Source organism: Balaenoptera ricei, chromosome 6 (assembly GCF_028023285.1).
Source record: "Balaenoptera ricei isolate mBalRic1 chromosome 6, mBalRic1.hap2, whole genome shotgun sequence".
Lineage (NCBI taxonomy): Eukaryota > Metazoa > Chordata > Mammalia > Artiodactyla > Balaenopteridae > Balaenoptera > Balaenoptera ricei.
Window position 1 is genome coordinate 123,151,856 of NC_082644.1, and position 18,102 is coordinate 123,169,957.

Sequence of the window (18,102 nt, forward strand, 5' to 3'; positions counted from 1 at the left end):
CTCAAGGTAAGGGATTTAGTGCTTTTCTTTATATGGGACATGCAAGAGTCTGGGCTCATTGAATCATTCCTTTGATATGTACCTCAGCTGTCTGGGCCAGTATCCTGTGCTTCTCACCCTGAGTCTCCTGAGGTGCCCCGTGGGAAGGGGGGTAGCTGACAGCTGGATGGGGGGGGCATCCTGCCTGCATCCTGAGTTCCCTCAGGGCTCACCATCTGGTGGCTGGAATGTGATGGCTTGATGGCTGCAACATCCTTTGTTTACTGATACGGCAGGCAATATTTTTTATTCACAGGCATTAGCACCACTCTTAGCTCCTGCTGTGTAGTTTTTGCAGCTTTGATCTTTGATGTGGTATCCATAGATCATGATGTGTTTGCTTAATGCCTATGACATTCACGGATCACAGTTCCAGGTTCATAATCCTTACGTTGGTCATTTTCTTTGCTTCTTTTCTGACATTCCAGTCAGAATGGAGACCGTTTACTTAGTGGTTATCAGCTACAAACGTGTATTTAAAGGTTTTGAGAGAATACGACAAACACAAACACATCAGGGGCATGATGAGCAGGATAATTCCTAATGTTTGAAGTGTACTTTGGAGCCATGGTCCCCAAGACCCAAACCAATCAAAGAAAAACCCCATGAAGAAGTCACACATTTGAGCCAAGTAGCTGGCTCAGTGATCTTACGAAACTGATTTTCACCTTCCCCGGAAGTGTCAATCCAGGTACTGTAGGTAGTGTTGGCCACAGCATAGACAACTCCTTGCTCAGTTGAAGATAACCAAGGGCTGTCCTATTATTAGGACCAACTTTGGCCAGAGAGTCTAAGGATATTTGCAGGGGAATCTGCAATGTCTTCAAGAGTTAAGGAGAGGTTTCTGATCATATCTTGTGCATATTTACTCCTAACCTAACTCCTTGTGCGTATTTACTTGAAACCAAGTGATGGATTTATTCACAGCGTTTGCTATGTTTACCCATTTAAGCCAGGGGTCAGTCAGGTTTTTAGTGTATGTGGGAGTAGAATCTCCTCCCCTGAAATAAAGAGCCTTCCTAAATGCCTTGCAAAGATGGGTGCTGCTGGTGGGGTCTCCTGGTGAGTGGAGACAAGTCTGATCTAGATAGTCGGGATAGGTCGGAATCTTTGGTGACGAATCCAGCAGTCTGAAAAGCTAACCCCATTAGTAATGGTCTGGGAGATAAAGATGAGGGTGTGATCTTTCCGTGCCAGCGCGGGAGTAATGGACAGGAAAAGGAGAGTTTCACAATTGAAGTGTAAAGTCATGATCTGTCATCTTGGGCCGAAGCAGTCTACGTCCACGTCAGCTACTTTTCTTCCTCTCAATTCGATTCGGAGGTCTCCAGCATTTGTACACGATGAGATGGGGGTTTTTGGTTTTGTTTTGAAGGATGACTGAGGCTCTGGGTTCCCACAGAGGGAGGGGGAGGGGAAAGGCAGGCGGGGAGGTGGCCTCATCCCTGAGGGAGGCTCGGAAATGGATTTTCTCTGTGACATGTGGGTGGCAGGTGAGGTGAGGTGAGTGGGGGCAGCACGGAGGGAGCTGGTCCTCGCCTCAGCCAGCCTGGCCGTGCAGAGTCCCCGGGCTGGGCAGCAGGGCTGAGGCGGTCCCAGCTTCACCGCGCTGGGGACCTGGGAGCTGTCCAGCATGGAGCCTGCTGAAGCCAGCAGGGGCTTGGCCTGCAGGAGGCTCTGCCAGGGGCCCTCTGGGGCCCGCTGCCCCTCTCTGCTCCAGGGCTTGAGAGACCAGTGTAGGGGATCAGGCCAGAGAAGGGAATGCTGGGGCTTCTTCAGCTGCAAAATGTTTATCCAAGGTTCAAGTCCCTGAAGTTTACTGCCATCTGGGTAGTGAGAAGGACCTGGTGCAGTCCCTTCCAGGGAGATTTCAGGGCAATCGTTGTTCTGATTGATTTCAAATCAGAGAGGTGGGAGAAAATTGGAAACATTAGTTTGGTAAGTCATAGCCAGATATTTGAGGAAACTGGAAGGATTCAGGGTCCAGCCTAGTTTACAGGTATATAACAAAACCTTAAAGATAATTATTAGGATTAGAATCTAATATCTCTAAAGGGACAAACATATTTTTTTCTCTCTACAATACCCCCACTTTTTTACCAAAGATAATCACAGTAAAACTAATTTGTTTGTATTAAACTTGGCCTGATTATTTGTATAAGTGCAGCGAGAAGAGTGACTGATCATTTAAGTTCTTTTTAAGGCTGCTATGTTACAAATTTTCCTAAGGAGTCTCAGACTGAACTCTCAAAAGCCTTCAAAGCCAGGAAACCAAACCAAGGACATGGCCATCAGATTTGACCTGCAATACCTTCTCAGTCAAAGCCCAGCCCCGGCTGGGGCTGCAGTCCTGGCGCGGCCTCCCCGCTTTATTCCCACTGGGGGTCTCAGCATGGTGTCTGGAGGAAGCTGGTGTCGGGGTGGGTGGGAGTGCTGAACGACATGGCCCGGTGGGGAGGGGCTCTTCCCATCCAGAAGCTCAGCTCTCCTTGGACACCAGGTGCTGCTCACCTGGCCCCGGCCCTTGTCCACTCTGAGGAGGCCTTGGCAGGCAGCCCGTAGGGGTAGATGCACTGGCTTGTGGTGCCTGCAGGGCCGAGGCTGCCCTGTCCCCGGGTCCTCTGGGCACAGGTGTGCACCCTGCCTGTCTACATGGGTGGCTTCTCCCTTCTAGAGGCTCCAAAGGGAAAGACATCAACACCATCAAGTCCCTGAGGGTCCTGCGTGTGCTGCGGCCGCTCAAGACCATCAAGCGGCTGCCCAAGCTCAAGGTGCGAGTCTGGAGTGGGGCCTTGGGGGGGGCGGTGTGTGTGCTCATGTGTGCGTGTGGGCACACGTGCACATGTAGATTGTGCGTGTGTGTGCCTGCATGTGCACACATGTACATGTAGGTGTGTGTTGTGGGGTGCACATGTGTAACTGGCCTGGTCCCCTGCAGCTTGCTGCGTGGGGTGGGGATGAGCGGAGCTGAGGGGAGGCCCCACACTCGGGAGGCCCTGTGTCGCGTGCGTGGGGTGGGCTCTCAGCTCTGCGACCCTCCCCAAGGGGGCTCATTCTCCGCAGTGTCCTGTAAGGCTCCTCTTCCTCAACCCAGGGGCGCCCGATGGGACAGCGGGTTTCATCAGCAGCTGTAGTGCAGGGGGAAGGGCTGCGGAGAGAGGTGGGCTCACAGGGAGATGCGGGGAGGGCAGGGGTTCCCTGAAGCGTGGGTGTGGCTTTAGAATTGTGCTACAATCTAATTGTTGCTGAGCTTGTACTAAACTCACTCAGCCCTCCAAGACCGTGTGCAGTAGTGTTAGGGGCAGCTTGGACACGCGGGCCGTGGAGACACTGAGCCATGTGGGATTACGGCAGGCAGTTTGCTTAGAGCCGCCTGTGAAGGGGCGGCTCCGGGGGTGATGGCGGCTCCAAGGGTGGATGGGCAGGGTCTGCGCTGCCAAGGCAGCTGCTTGTGTCTGGAGTGTGCCAGGTGGGGTCTCGGGAGATGGTTGTGGATCTGCCATTGTGCAGAGCCAGCAGGAACCAGGGCCAGGGCGGCAGGGAAAGGTTCACTGGAGAACAGTGAGAGCCCCTGAGAGGAGGCCCGGGCAGTGGTAACAGACGGGAGTCACCTCTGGTTCGTGGACATGCCCCACATCCCTGTCCTGAGCTGGCCTCCGCGTCACCGCTCCCGCATCCCACTTCCCACCGATGGGCAAGGGCCAGGCATGGTCCTCGGCCCGGCCCCGCCCCTCCCCTCCACGTCAGCTCATGGCCCGGCAGAGTGGCCTAACCCCGGCCCCAGCGGCAGGTCCCCCTCGGCATCTGGCCCCCCCGCCTGTGCTGCCTTCTCCAGCCCCTCCTGCCCGCCGCATCCAGTCCAGGGTCACCCTTCTAGAGGAGGACGGCGCAGGCAGCTCCCACACACGGCAGCGGGCCCGGTCCAGACCCTTGCGGGGGCCACGGGCCTGGGCCCCGCCCCTCATGGCTCCACCCTCCCCCAGGCGGTGTTTGACTGTGTGGTGAACTCCCTGAAGAACGTCCTCAACATCCTGATTGTCTACATGCTCTTCATGTTCATATTTGCGGTCATTGCGGTGCAGCTCTTCAAGGGGAAGTTTTTCTACTGCACTGACGAGTCCAAGGAGCTGGAGCGGGACTGCAGGTACTCTGGGCAGGGCGGCCCCGCTGTCCCCAGCGCCACACCTCCTGGGCAGGACAGGCCCTTCCTGCCCACACACCCAGGGAGCTCAGCGTGGCCACTGCCGGGCGCGCTGTCAGCCCGCGAGATCCAGGCTGGGCCCGAATGTCAGAGGGCCGCCCCGGGGTTGGAGCCACTTCCCCGTGCCCCTGAGGCCTTGGGCCCCAGCAGAGCAGACAGGAGAGGCGCCCTCAGGGAGGAGCGAGGGGGAGGGTGGTGCCGTGTGGATGCCGTCCTGGACACTGCACGTAAACGGAATCATGTGATCTGGGGTCTTGTGTGCCCCGCTTCTACCACTAGTGCTGTGGCGGTGCCTCCTGCTGTGGCCCGTGCAGTGCTTCGTCCCCTTTAATGGTCAGACGTTATTCCTTCTGAAGTTACACCTCACTGTACTGATCCATTTCATTCATCTGTTGGTGGACATTTTGGTTGTTTCCACATTTTGGCTGTTGTGGTTACTGCTGCTTTGAACATGTGTACAACTTTTTCTGTGGATAGGTGTTTTCATTTCTCTCGAATATAAACGTAGAAGTGAGATTGCTGGGTCACATGGTGATTCTCTTTATCAGTTTCAGGAGCTGCCAGACTGTTTTCCAAAGTGGCTGAACCATTTTGTATTCCCACCAGCAGTGTCTGGGAGTTCTGATTTCTCCACATCCTTGCCAATACTTGTTATTTTCCTTTTTAAAAATGTAATTATAGCCGTGCTAGTGGGTATAAAGTGGTATCTCATTGTGGTTTGATTTGCATTTCCCTGATGATTCATGATGTGGAGCCTCTTTTCATGTGCATATTGACCATTTGTATGTCTTCTTTGCAAAAATGTCTATTCAGATCTTTTACCCATTTTTTAAAATTAGGTTGTTCATCCTTTTTATAACCGATTGTAATTGTTCTTAATATAGCCCTGATACAAGTCCCTTATCAGATAGATGATTTTCAATATTTTGTCCCATTCTGTGGGTTGATGATGTCCTTTGAAGCACAAAAAAAACTTTCAATTTTGATGAAGTCCAATTTATCTGTTCTTTTCTGAGGCCCCCTGTGTTTTCTTCTAAGAGTCTTATAGTGTTAGCTCTTACATTTAGGTCTTTGATCCATTTTGAGCTAATTTGTATACATGGAGTGAGGTGGGGCCCACATTCATTTTCTTACCTATAGATACCCAGTGGTTTCAGCACCATCTGTTGAAAAGACTGTTCCTTCTCCACTGAATGGATGACCCTTTTCAAAATTCAGTTGACCGCAGACACAGGGGTTTATCTGGATCCTTTGTCTTTAACCTCTGACTTCCTCTGTGCTCCCACCCCCAGGGGCCAGTATTTGGATTATGAGAAGGAGGAGGTGGAAGCTCAGCCGCGGCAGTGGAAGAAATACGACTTCCACTACGACAACGTGCTCTGGGCCCTGCTGACGCTGTTCACGGTGTCCACGGGGGAAGGGTGGCCCATGTGAGTGCCCCCTGGCTGGTCAGGCTAGAGCAGAGGGGCAGCCAGAGTGGGGAGCTCAGGCTCTGCGTCCGTCACTAAGCAAATACCCGCCAGGCTCTTGTACTTACCGGCTGAGCCATGGCCCTGCCCTTCAAGAGCGGGCAGCCTGGGGAGCAGGAGGGGATTAAGCCAAGAGCACAGCATTGTGACCTCCTGAAAATCCTTGTTTAGTGGCTGGAGGCCGGGGGGAAGATGGGCCCTTTGGCGTCTCCCTGTGCTGGCCTCTGGCCGCAGTTAAGGGGAGCCCAAGGGGTGCATGTGTTCAGTGCCACACTGGATGGCAGGGGCTTCCTTTGGGGCTGAGAAGACCACCCTTCAGAAGGTAGGATCGATGCTCTGCCAGGATAACCTGCTCAGCCCAAGGCTTTCTGGCAACAGGTGAAGCTGGGTGTGGGCAGGTTACCTGGCGTGAGGTGGGAGAGAGCCGGGCAGCGCAGGACTGCTGGACCTCTCCCACCTCTCCTCCGGGGGATAGGACCTCAGGCACACTGAGGCATCCTCTAGGAGGTCCCCCCAGTAGCCCTGAGTATAAGCCCTACTGGTGGGACAGGCCCCGCCGGCAGCCACGCCATTCTGAGGAGCAGGCCTGGCCGCACATGGCACCGTCTCCGGGCTCAGCCGCAGAAGCCTCAGCTGTGACATGGGCCTCGTCTTTCCCGGGGCCGTGTCCTCCTGGGCTCCCCTGATGCCTGGCGTTGGTTCTTGGCCCAGGGTGCTGAAACACTCGGTGGACGCCACGTATGAGGAGCAGGGCCCGAGCCCTGGGTACCGCATGGAGCTGTCCATCTTCTACGTGGTCTACTTCGTGGTCTTCCCCTTCTTTTTCGTCAACATCTTTGTGGCCTTGATCATCATCACCTTCCAGGAGCAGGGGGACAAGGTCATGTCTGAATGCAGCCTGGAGAAGAACGAGGTAGGCGCCTCCCCTCCCACTCCATCTCCTCGCGGGCTCTCCAGTGGGCAGTGTAGGCAGGGGCCCTGGGCGCCCCTTCTGCGTGGGAACCACTGGCCAGCACAGGGCAGGGAGGGCTGCCCGGAGGAGGCCTTCTGGACGAGGGCGGGGGGTGTGCAGGGGCTCCGCAGGGTCCAAGCTCCCCCTGCTGCTTCCTTCCTATGCAGAGGGCTTGCATCGACTTCGCCATCAGCGCCAAACCCCTGACGCGGTACATGCCCCAGAACAAGCAGTCGTTCCAGTACAAGACGTGGACGTTCGTGGTCTCGCCGCCCTTCGAGTACTTCATCATGGCTATGATAGCCCTGAACACTGTGGTGCTGATGATGAAGGTGCGCGGGGCCCGCGTGGTGGGTCCCGGCGCCCGTGGGGCGGGAGCCCGACTCCAGCCTGGCGGAGGGCGGGCCTCCTCCTGGGGTACGCGCGGGAGTGGGCGTCGCCCCGAGTGCTGGTCAGCTCAGGGTGCCTGCGCAACCCTGGGCCCCCAGTCGTCCGCGGGCTGAGATCGTGAGAAGGTTCTGGGAGACGAGGGGAACCGGGAGGGGGTCCCCGTGCAGCAGGCATGTGTGACAGGAGGTCGTCGTGGGCCCCGTGGGGTGTCGCAGGGCAGCCAGGCCTGGGGCCAACGGTGCCTCTTCCCCGGGCAGTTCTATGACGCGCCCTACGAGTACGAGCTGATGTTGAAGTGTCTGAACATCGTGTTCACGTCCATGTTCTCCATGGAGTGCGTGCTCAAGATCATCGCCTTCGGGGTGCTGGTACGTGCCTTGGCCCCTCCTGGCCTTCAGGTGTCTGCATTCTGGCCCCGCCTCTTCAGGGGACCTTCGGGGGCCCACCGTTTGGAGCTGGGGATTCCCTGAACCCCCAGAACACATGTGACCCCGGAGGGGCCCCAGGGAGGGGGCTGCCGGGGTCTGCCCGCACCTCTGCGCCCACCCTGCTCCTGGAAGCGGGTGGGGCCGGGCTCCTTCCCTCTGGATGCGAGACCTTGTGCTCTCCCACCTGAGGCGGCGCGTCTGTCCACTCGCCGCCTTCTTGACTAGAAGCCATCTCCTGCAGCTCCTTGTCCGGCAGAGCCCTCACCGGCCCCAGCACTAACTGCCCCTCTTTCTCTCCAGAACTATTTCAGAGACGCCTGGAACGTCTTTGACTTTGTCACTGTGTTGGGAAGTATTACTGATATTTTAGTAACAGAGATTGCGGTAAGTAGCATCTCCTGCCCCCGCAGGGCCCCAAGTGGTTTCCTTCCAGAGGTGTTCCCTCACTGAGCCTCCAGGCCCTGATGGTGTTAGCTCCTCCTCCGGAGCAGAATTCCCCACGAGCTCTGGAGATGGAAGCTCCTCTCCAGAGGCGAGTGTGGGGATGAGTTTGGGGGGGTGGGTATCCTCTCGGCAAATGCTTTTTCTTGGATAAGAAATTGGTTCCCAGGAGGTCTTCCAGGCTGGTGGCCTGAGAATCACCTGGGAGCTCCATGGTAACAAGTGACCAGGAAGATAAGGATCTTCTAAATTTGTGGGTATCTAATGCGTACGCTTCTAACAACTGGTGCCAACAAGATACAAACTAAAACCAGTAAGAGTTTAGAATATTTTAAAGTATTAGGTTTGTTTTACATATACGTGGGGTGTGTGTGTGTGTGTGTGTGTGTGTGTGTGTGTGTGTGTGTGTACACATGCTGGAGATTCTTATTCTTACTAAAATACATGGATTATATCTAAAAACGGACTGAGGGCTGGAACATGAACTTGTCTCAACAAATTTGAAAGAATCTGAGTCATAAAGCGGTATTCTTTTTTTTTTTTTTTTTTTTTTAACATTTTTTGGGGGGTTTGTTTGTTTGTTTATTTATGGCTGTGTTGGGTCTTCGTTTCTGTGCGAGGGCCCTCTCTAGTTGTGGCAAGCGGGGGCCACTCTTCATCGCGGTGCACGGGCCTCTCATTATCGCGGCGTCTCTTGTTGCGGAGCACAGGCTCCAGACGCGCAGGCTCAGTAATTGTGGCTCACGGGCCCAGTTGCTCCGCGGCATGTGGGATCCTCCCAGACCAGGGCTCGAACCCGTGTCCCCTGCACTGGCAGGCAGACTCTCAACCGCTGCGCCACCAGGGAAGCCCAAAGCGGTATTCTTTAAGCACAACACGTTAGGTTAGAATTAAATGGCAAAAACCACATTTATTTTTCTTAGGTTGAATTCTCTAGGAACAGACACCAAGGTGAGGATTCTTGTAAAAGTTATGTCTTAGGACGTGTTCTGAGGCAGAACCCGTGGAGAGAGGTTTGGGGAGGTGGATGGGGAGAGAAGGACCAGAGGTGCCGGTGAATCGGGTCATCCCCCAGGGGCTCTGGAGACAGGGCGGGTCACACCTCAGAGCTGCAGAGTTCTTGCCTCTGTGCACACCAGTCCTCGGCTAAAGGCTGTGCCCGGGGCGTCGATTGCCAGACACCCGAGTGCCCCGAGGGCAGGCGAAGCAAGCTCTGGCCGCCTGCGCTGCTGCGGGTGAAGGGCCACGTGCAGGGTGGGGGCATCTGCTCGCGGCCCTGGCTCAACCTGGCTCTGCCCACACCTCACGTCGGGTCCCGTTGCTGTCTTCAGGGTGGTGCTAGTCACGACTTCTGGGAGGAGAGGGTTGATAGGAGGAGCGGGGCACCTGCTGCTGTGCTGGGGATTTGCGTCATCGCCGGCGTCCCCTCACCTCTGGCCAGCCCTCTGCTGCTCTGGTCGCTGGTCTTGCCAGGTGACCCAGCCGTCTGTGCTGTGCGGACCGGGCCCTGCTTGCCATACCCCGTGTGGCTCTGGCTGCTGTGATGGTCCAGGCACAGTTCAGACTGGTCCCAGGAACCTCTAGAAAGGCCCCGGGGGCCGCTGATTTCCAGACAGACCTCCCTGCCCCTGTGCAGGGGCAGCTCTGCCCTTCACACCCTGGCCAGCGTGGAAACTCTGGGGAACCCAGAGCGACAGGAGCCACCACGGCCTTCCTGTGTCGCACAGTGGAAGTGGTCTCCGGCCTGTTTGAGTCAGGACCCCGAGATGCGCCTAGCCTGAATTTGTGGGGATGGTGACACAAAGTCCCAGCGGGCTGCTGGAGTCATGGTGACGGGGGCCACCTCCGCTTTGGCCCCTTGCTTCCTGGATCCATGCGGTTTACAGGTCGGGCACCCAGTATGTCTGTTGGCTGTCAGTTCATTTTGAAGTGCAGCACCCCAAACCCCCTGAGGTGCCCCACCAGGCCAGCTCTTTTCTGTGCCTGTAAGAGGCCATCTCAGCATTTTATCAGAGCGACACCTCCTGAGTGATGTGGAGTGTGACATGCCGGTGGGTCCTGGGTCTCCTGCTCCTTTGCCCCGCCTCCGCTTGCTCTGAGTTGATGGCATGTGGCATCCCCTGTTGGTAAATCTCTGACGCTAGTGCATCAGCAGAGGCAGGCCCACACCCAAGATATGAGTGATCCCCGTTGAGACAAATCACTGTTGTTTCCAGGTGAAAGGTTCTCAGGTAGGCAACGTACCGCCAAGTGGCTGAGTGACAGCTCCAGGCGTGGTTCCCTGTAGAGGCCTAAAGGTGGTCTCTGCTCACAACGAGCTGGTGCTCAGTAGCGGCCGTGGCTGGATCAGCCTTGCCAGGCACAGCCTTCGTCCCAGCCGTCACGGTCACTGCCTTTGTGGGTCTGCCGTGTGAGCGGGGGCTGGGAGGACGGCGGCTTGCTGGCACCTGTTGTCCGCACAGCCTAAGGCGCATGGGGTTTTCATGTCCCTACGGCTGTAGGTGTCCGGGGTGGACGTTAACATGTGATGCCTAGACCTGCGCATGGTGCCCATTCCCACATCCAGAGGTGGCCTCTGCCACAAACCTTGTTCCCTCCAGAGGCCTGACCAAGCTGTAGTCTTTGCCTAGGACCCTGTGGTCCTTACCACCAGCAACTTCACGCACATACACACACGCACACACACGCACTGTGGCGGCTTGGGCACATCACCAGAGCTCTGCCTCACCGCTGTCTTTCAGGCCGACGCTGCCTGGGGCTCTGGTGAGGCCTGCACCAGTATATTAAGCCAGTCCCTCCATAACCAGGTTGGAGTTTTTCCTCGACTTTTAGTGACCATCCCGTGATGTGCTGGGGAGGGGTGAGCTGAGGAAGAGACAGTGGTGCCACAGAGGCGAGCGGTGTGGGGGCCAGGCCAGCCGTCGTGTGACGGTGCCCTCTAGGCTTGCCCAGGTGTGGCCCCGGATGTAGCACTTCCACGGTGCACTGGGTTGTTGCTGGGCTGGTGGCACACGGCCCATGAAGACGAGCCGTCTATGGATGAAATCCAGAATAATCTAAAACAAATTAAATGTGAGATCGCTCAAGTAAGTTTGCTGCGTTTCATTACGGCGCCAGCAGTCCTGACAAACCTAACAAGGTACGCGTGCAGGACCTCTTTGTGGAAAATTACTGAACTTTATTGGAAGATGCTAAACAAGACTTGAATAGATGGAGTTATACATTATGTTAATTAATAAGTAGTGTCAGTGTCATAGAGATGACAGTTTCTCCCAATTGATCTGTAGATTCAATGCAATTTCAATAAAAACACCAATGATTTTGTTTTTCTTTTTGTTTGTTTGTCTCTTTGTTTTGGAATTTGACAAGCTGCTTCTAAAATTTATAAGGAAGAGCAAAGGCTCCCAAATAGCCAAGATACTTAATAGTAGAAGGTGCTTCTGGGGTGCTGTGCCAGGGAGGCGACTTCCTGCAAAGCTGTAGCAGTTTAGACCGTGTGGAGTAGCCCAAGAGCCTGGAATCAAACCCACTCGCGTGTGGAAACTCGGTGTGTGACCGTCTGTGGGCGTAACTGATGATTAGTACAGGGAAAAAGAGGAATTGGATCTTGGTTCGCACCATTCGCAAAAATACTGCAAATGGATGAAAAGACTTAAATATAAGAGACAAAAACTTTAAAACTCTTAGAAGAAAATACAAGAGATTATTTTTAAGACCTTGAGATAAGTAGTGATTTGTTAAGCAAAATATATATAAAGCACCAGCCATAACTGGAAAAAAATTGTATAACATAAAGTTTCTGTGTATCAAAAGGAGGAAGGCCAATCCATGAACAGGGGAAGGATATTTGTATCACATTCCTTCATTTATACACGTTAAAATATTTATGCAGTGCCTATCATGTGCTAAGCACTATTCTAAGTGCTGGGACAAAAGATGAAAATCCCCGCTCATGCTAATGGGAAAGACACATGGTGTCAGACAGTGACCAGGGAGAAGGCAAAGCAGAGGGGGTGTGAGACACTGGGGAGCCGTGATTGTGTGTCACTGAGACGGCGACCCCAGGTCAGGAAGTCTGGGCTTGCAAGGAATCCGAGCAGGTGACAGCTGGGGGGCAGCGAGTGCAGAGACCCCCCAGGGGTGAAGGAAGGGTGGCGCTGTGGCTGCACACTGAACACCTTGCAGTCGGTAAACCTCGGCTTTTCTTTTGAGTGAGATGGGAGGGTTTGGAGGGTTCTGTGGGGAGGAGTGACACGATCTGGCGTTTAAGACCACAGCCCTGGCAGCTTTGTTGAGAACATTGTGCAGGGCACAGGCAGAGGCAGCGAGACCAGTCAGGGCTGTCTTAGCCGGGTTCCCCCAGAAACAGACCCTGAGACAAGAATGTGGTGCAAGTCGTTCATCTGGAAGCGAGCGGAGAGGCAGGCAGCCCGGGAAGGGCGCTATCAAGTCAGCTACCGTTACTACTACCCCGGGGCTCTCCCAGCAGCCGCTGTCTGCCGTGGGTTGAAGGCTGCTGGGGAGAGGGGGCCAGAGAATTATTTTTTCAGCAGTTCACCCTTCATTAATGTTAGGGCCTGGGTATTGTGTCCTGGCCTGGGAAAGCTCTCAGAAACAAAGATGTGAGTGCTGACAACTGGGTAGTGGGCCTTGGAGGATGTGTGTGCGGCCGAGCGTTACTGCTGTGAGCCGGGAGAGGAGCTGGGAGCTGGGATGCGGTCAGACATGGTCAAGTTCTGGGTGTAATTACAAGGCAGAGCTGCAGATGGGTCGGACGTGGGTGTGAAAGATGAGGCAAGGATGGCATCAAACATTGTCGTCTGAGCACTTGGAGAAGTGGATTGTCATTCACCGAAAAGGGAGGGAATTGTGAGGGACAGGATTGCTGAGGACGGTCCAGCTGCACTTTGTCCGTGTTAGAGTTCAGTCCTGCTCTCCTCCCAGGAGTCGTCCAGCGGGCAGCCGGAGGAGACGCGGGCCAGTGACGTAAGGCTAGGAATCGTGAGCCTGTAAGATGAGACGGGATGAGATGCATGGGGGAGAAGAGCGTGAGGCCAGCAGGTAGTGAGCAAGGCTGGAGGGCGGAGGCCTTCCCGGCTCGCCGTGGAGGTCAGTGTCCAGAACGTGCCAGGCTCCTCCGGGAGCAGGAGGTACGGTGGGGCATCTTGCGAAACGGAAGACACAGATGGCCACAGAAAGATACTCAACCTTACCTGTAATCAACGAAATACACAGTGAAACGGCACTGAGATGCCGTTCCACACCCAGCGTTCGTCAAACAGAAACCCTGAGGTTGCCGGCTGTAGGCGAGGGTGTCGGTCGGCGCGGCCTCTCTGGAGGGGCGGGCGTGTGTGCTCCGGCACCCTCCCAGGTGCAGATGCCCAGGGTGCCTGGCAAAGGAACCTGGAGACGTTTTCACACTGATGTTCATGGCAGCGTTGTTCGCAGCAGCAGAAGTGGTCTATTGACACAGTGAATGGCACCCTTATCAAGAGGATGCTTCTGAAAATCGGGGTTTGCTCAGAGTCAGAGCACAAGTTTGCCTGAGCCCGAGAGGGCTGCGTACAGTCTAATCCCGTCACAGAGTTAAGGACAGGCAAGTGTAAACGCATTTTAAGAGTTTGAGGTAAAACAGTGAAGAAAAGCAATTACTGACAAGAATTAAGGTTAGTTACTACATCTGGGGAAGAGAGAGACGGGAAGGGCTTCCAAAGCGATGGTGACATTCTGTTTTTTAAGCTGGGTGATGAATATATGGATATTTTATTACCTTCATTTAAAATACGTGTGTGTACATATACTTGCACGTATTCTTTTGTTTATGTGAGATGTTTCATGGTTTTGAAAAGTCAGTGATCTGAATAATCCAGGCAAAAAGCTGAAAGCTGCTATTTTAACAAAAAAGCAACGTTATTTGTTCCACCGGCTGCTGGCCTTGCAGCACTGCCCGGGCGCTGTCCCTTTGCTGTGCACCTCTTCTCACCAAGAAATAGTTCCCCAGTGTGGTTTCTGCCAGGCGCTCCACCTCCTTGGGCACAGGAGTCTTTATGCCCCAGATAAAGGCATCCAGACACTGGGCTCCCAACTGCAAGGACACAGCCCTGGGGGTCGGCAGAGGGGTGACGGCTGGGAGGGCACCCACAGGAGGGGCAGGCCGGGGTGCCCGGCTGATGTCACAGACGCGCTGTCTCCCAGGGGCACCTCCCCACAGAGAGGCCCCTCAGCTGCTGGAAACTCGAGGGAGGGCGGCTTGCAGATGTTCGAGAACTTAATCCCAGCAAGACCTCCAGGGTAGCCACCACCAATCCTGGGCGCCCAGCAGGGCTGGCGGGAGGGCTGAGAAGCTGCTTGGTCTGAAAGCTCAGCTGCCCCGGCCACTAGTGATTTCAGAGGGCAGTCTTCACCCTGTCCTGCGTGGAGGAGGAAAGGTGAAAGGAAGCCGTCTTGTGGATTTCGGTGTCTTTTTTTCTTTCTCCATTGTAGTCACTTCATATGTTACTTTGTGGATGCACTTTTTTTTTCCGTAGGCAAAAATATGAGTGTCAGTTCCCACCTCCGACTTAAAAATCACCATAGAGCAACCGTCTTAACCAGGGTCACGTAGAGAACACATTCTAAGCAAGCATAAAACTGACATTGATTTCTTTGCCTGGAAATAAAAAAATAAGTGTCTGTGAGTCATCTTTGGATTTGCATTACAAACAGAAATGCAAATGATGCCCCTGTCTGCATAACCTACAGATTTCAAAAGTGTGTTTTGATTTGGTACATTTTAAGCAAAATATGCAAAGTTTACCAAAATCCTAAAAATTTCCAGTGAAGTATTCAGAGTTTGAGTTTTGCTTGTGTTGGTGACTCATTTTCTCTTTTGTTTTCTGTTTCTGTTCTTGATTTACCCTCACCTACCTGCTGACTCACATCACGCAACCAACATACAACGCGAAAACCATGTCTACCCTCACCTACCTGCTGACTCACGTCACGCAACCAACATACAACGCGAAAACCATGTCTCCGTCTGCATGTTGTGCGCCTGCTGTTCAAACATCCCAATTTGTCAATAATACGCAAATATCCATCCATGAAAACATCACATGTAGGAAACGGTTGGTTTCATGACTTTAAATGGTTCTTAAAGCTCCTCGCTTTGCTTGCTCTGGTCCCCCTCTCTCCTGCTTCCTGTGGTCCCCCTCTCTCCTGCTTCCTGTCACCCCTCGCCACTGCCCTCCTGTGCTCAGAGCCCAGCTGCACCCGCCCCTCTGGCCTCTCACGCACTCTCCCGGCTCCTGGGGTCCAGCAGGGGCTTATGAGGGCCCCCCAGGGACCATCTGACCACAGGAACTGGCCTTGGGCTGAGAGAGGAGGTAGGGGCTTCTGAGTGAGAGGCAGGTAAGTGATGAGACGGGCTCAGAATTGGGGAGGTTTTGCAGGATGTGAGTTTGGACCTGATCCCCGAAAAGTCCATGGTTTCTGCTGCACAGTTGTCTCCCCTCTGCTCTGTCTCCACTGGCAGACCCAGTGGCCTCGGCTCTGCCCAGTGGCCTCGGACAAGGTCTCCTGTAGGGTCCTTCCTGGACGTATCTTCCGTGGGGGCCTGGCTGGGGGGCACCAGGCTGGGGGGTTGGCCTGAGTAGAAAGAGGGGCTCTGCCCCAGGAGGGAACAGAGGGCTGGGCCTTCATCCAGCGTCGCTGATTCTCGTGTGCCCTGGTCAGCGAGCTTGTGTGGAACCCGTGCAGGTGGTGTGGACGGAGCCTCCTTCCGGGTGAGGGGGCAGAGAAGATGCGGGGAGCGGAGTGAGCTGGGGCCGTGACTGCAAGTTCATGCAAAGTAGCAGATTCCGAGATTTCTGCTACAGAAAGTGAATGCTTGTGATAAAGCGTTTCACAATCGGAGCAGAAAAGCTTGAGTTTTGAGAAAAGGCTGTTCGATGCTGCAGAAATACCAGGCCACATCTTTCGCACAGGCTCTGCTCATGGCACCAGGCCCCTGCTCAGCCCTTCCCGTCCACCCGCTCTGTGCCCTCCTCTGCCTTCGTGTCAGCGGCCAGGATACTGTGCGTGTGTGGGCTTTCTCCACAGGCTTTCTCTCCTTTCTCTCTGTCTCTCCCCCGTCGTCGGTCCCCTTGAGAACGAAGCTGAGTAGGAGAGCAGCTCGTTCCACGCTCTGCTGCACCTCATCCCTGGCACGTGTGTGGTCCCCCGACACGTGCACAGTGTGAGGGGGGGGGGGCGCGTCATTGTGCTGTGACTCTGACCAGAGGCAGTGATGTGCTTGGATGCAGGAGACGTGGGCCTCGGCCTGGGCTCCGTTTGCCTCTGTGGTGGCGTTTCAGTGCTCAGTGCACCGTAAGTTCCTTTTCTCAGGGGTTCCTCGCCCCTGGGCATGATGTCCTAACGCCTCCATCGTGTGGCGGTGGAAGCTGGCGCTCAGTGGAGCTGGGGACCAGTGTCCCCTCAGCGTAAATCAGCTCCGTGTTGAGGGCTGTGAAGCTGACCTTTCCTGGCTCAGAGGCAGGGGCCATAAGGAGGGGCCTGGCTTGGAAGTAGGTGGGGTTGCTCGTGGATGCAGCAGAAACCATGGACTCTGGGGGGTCGGGGCAGGTTGCATCCGCCTCCAGGGGGTTGGCTGAGGCCAGGGGTGACGGTGCTCAGCCAGGGGGAGGCCGCTGTGTGCTTGCTGCCCCTGCCGTCCCGCATGCAGTCTGCATGGTGGTGTGTGGCGGCTCGCGCCCGGCTGCAGCCGTGGTGCACTCAGCCTGTCACCCTGTGCTTGCGGCATCTGTGGCCGCCGTCACCTCTGCCCTCACGGCTCTCTAGGGCTGTCCGTCTGTTGGCACCTGCACCCTCTCCTACGTGCCCGTGGAGCCCCGAGAGAGAAGCTGGGGAGGTGGGGTGGGACCTGGTTCTCAACAAAGTAAGAAGGGGCTGCGTTCACGCATCCAGTAACTGGAACGAACAGCGCCTTCCGCTGCCCGCTGTGGCATCCGTCTCTTCCTTCTTACCCAGAAGCTTATATTTCCCCCCAGTATTTTCAGGAAATCTTGTCTGTCCCAACGGTCTGAGCAAATTGCTTTGGTCTTGGCCCCTCCAGACCCACCTGCGCAGGTGGTTTGAAAGCAGACACCCCTGAGGTGGCAGCTCCTCCCTTGCTGTGCTTTACTGTCTTGTACAAAGGGTCCCCTGGCACTGTAGGCAGTCCCCCCTTCCATCCCTGTGCCCGTCCTCCTGAGGCGACTGGCTCACCTGAGAGTCCTCAGGGCCCGCGGGGCTCAGGTAGAGAATGTGGGTATGTCTCATCCGTCCTGTCTACCCCTGAGGTTCTCTTGCCCCAGCACGAGCCGGTGAGGGAGCTGCAGGGAAACGAGTACACCCTCCAGGGTCACACCCCGAGGTCCACTTCTGCCTTCTTGCTGATCTGGACCACAGTCGCCCCTCCTCGTGCCTGCCAACTGCCCCCTCTCCCTGTGGCACTGTCCAAAACCTGGGAGCCGTCCCCCAGGGTAGCTGTAAGTCCCTCGCCAGCAGAGAGAGTCCAGAGTCCCTGGTGGGAAGCAAAGAAGCCAGCCCCTGAGACAGGCAGTGGAGGGGCGGAGTGAGGCCCGTCTCTCCACCAACGCCTCGTCCCAGCCAAGGCCAGATGGGCAGCCCTGGAGGGAGGACGCGGCTCTGCCCAGGCCCTGCCGCCTCCTGCGTGAGCTCTGCCGCTGCACCCGTGCTCTCTTTTCTCTGTATTTGACCACTGCATCTGGCAACACAATGTGTCTAGCCTGAGCTGCTTGCATATTTTAAAGCAGCCAAGTGTGGGGAACCTGCCCTCAGGCTGCGTGTGGGCACCTGGTCTCCAAGCAGACGGGCAGGAAGCCGCCCAGGCCCGCGAGCACCCCGACCTACTCACGGACGCCGAGCAGGGCCGTGCCCCCGAAAGGGATGCCAGGAATTCAGGCGCCCCTGGGCCAGGGTGGAAGCCTCGCTCCCAGGTCATCCGCGCAGTCCAGAGACGGTTGGGTTAGTTTGTGCCTGATTTCGACCCTTTGGATGAGGGAGCCGTGCGAGATGGCTTGGGTTCTCTGGGGTAGACACCGGGTAGTGGGTTGCAGAGGTGGCTTCCCTGGCGTGAGCAGCAGGGCCGACGCCACCTGCGCCTCCTGCGGTGACCTGTGTGCGGGCACCTGCCCAGGCCCG

General features: G+C 55.6%; 1 protein-coding gene across 2 annotated transcripts in view; it reads left to right on the forward strand.

Annotated features, from left to right (window-relative positions):
- CACNA1B (calcium voltage-gated channel subunit alpha1 B) overlaps positions 1-18,102 on the forward strand; it is a 184,193-nt gene that overhangs the window by 135,109 nt on the left and 30,982 nt on the right. For both annotated transcript variants that reach the window (XM_059926165.1, XM_059926166.1), the window contains exons 25-32: positions 2,714-2,810; positions 4,023-4,183; positions 5,533-5,670; positions 6,421-6,622; positions 6,829-6,993; positions 7,309-7,419; positions 7,780-7,863; positions 15,021-15,026. In XM_059926165.1, coding sequence (XP_059782148.1) covers positions 2,714-2,810; positions 4,023-4,183; positions 5,533-5,670; positions 6,421-6,622; positions 6,829-6,993; positions 7,309-7,419; positions 7,780-7,863; positions 15,021-15,026 — 964 coding nt within the window. The remainder of the gene's footprint in view (positions 1-2,713; positions 2,811-4,022; positions 4,184-5,532; positions 5,671-6,420; positions 6,623-6,828; positions 6,994-7,308; positions 7,420-7,779; positions 7,864-15,020; positions 15,027-18,102) is intronic.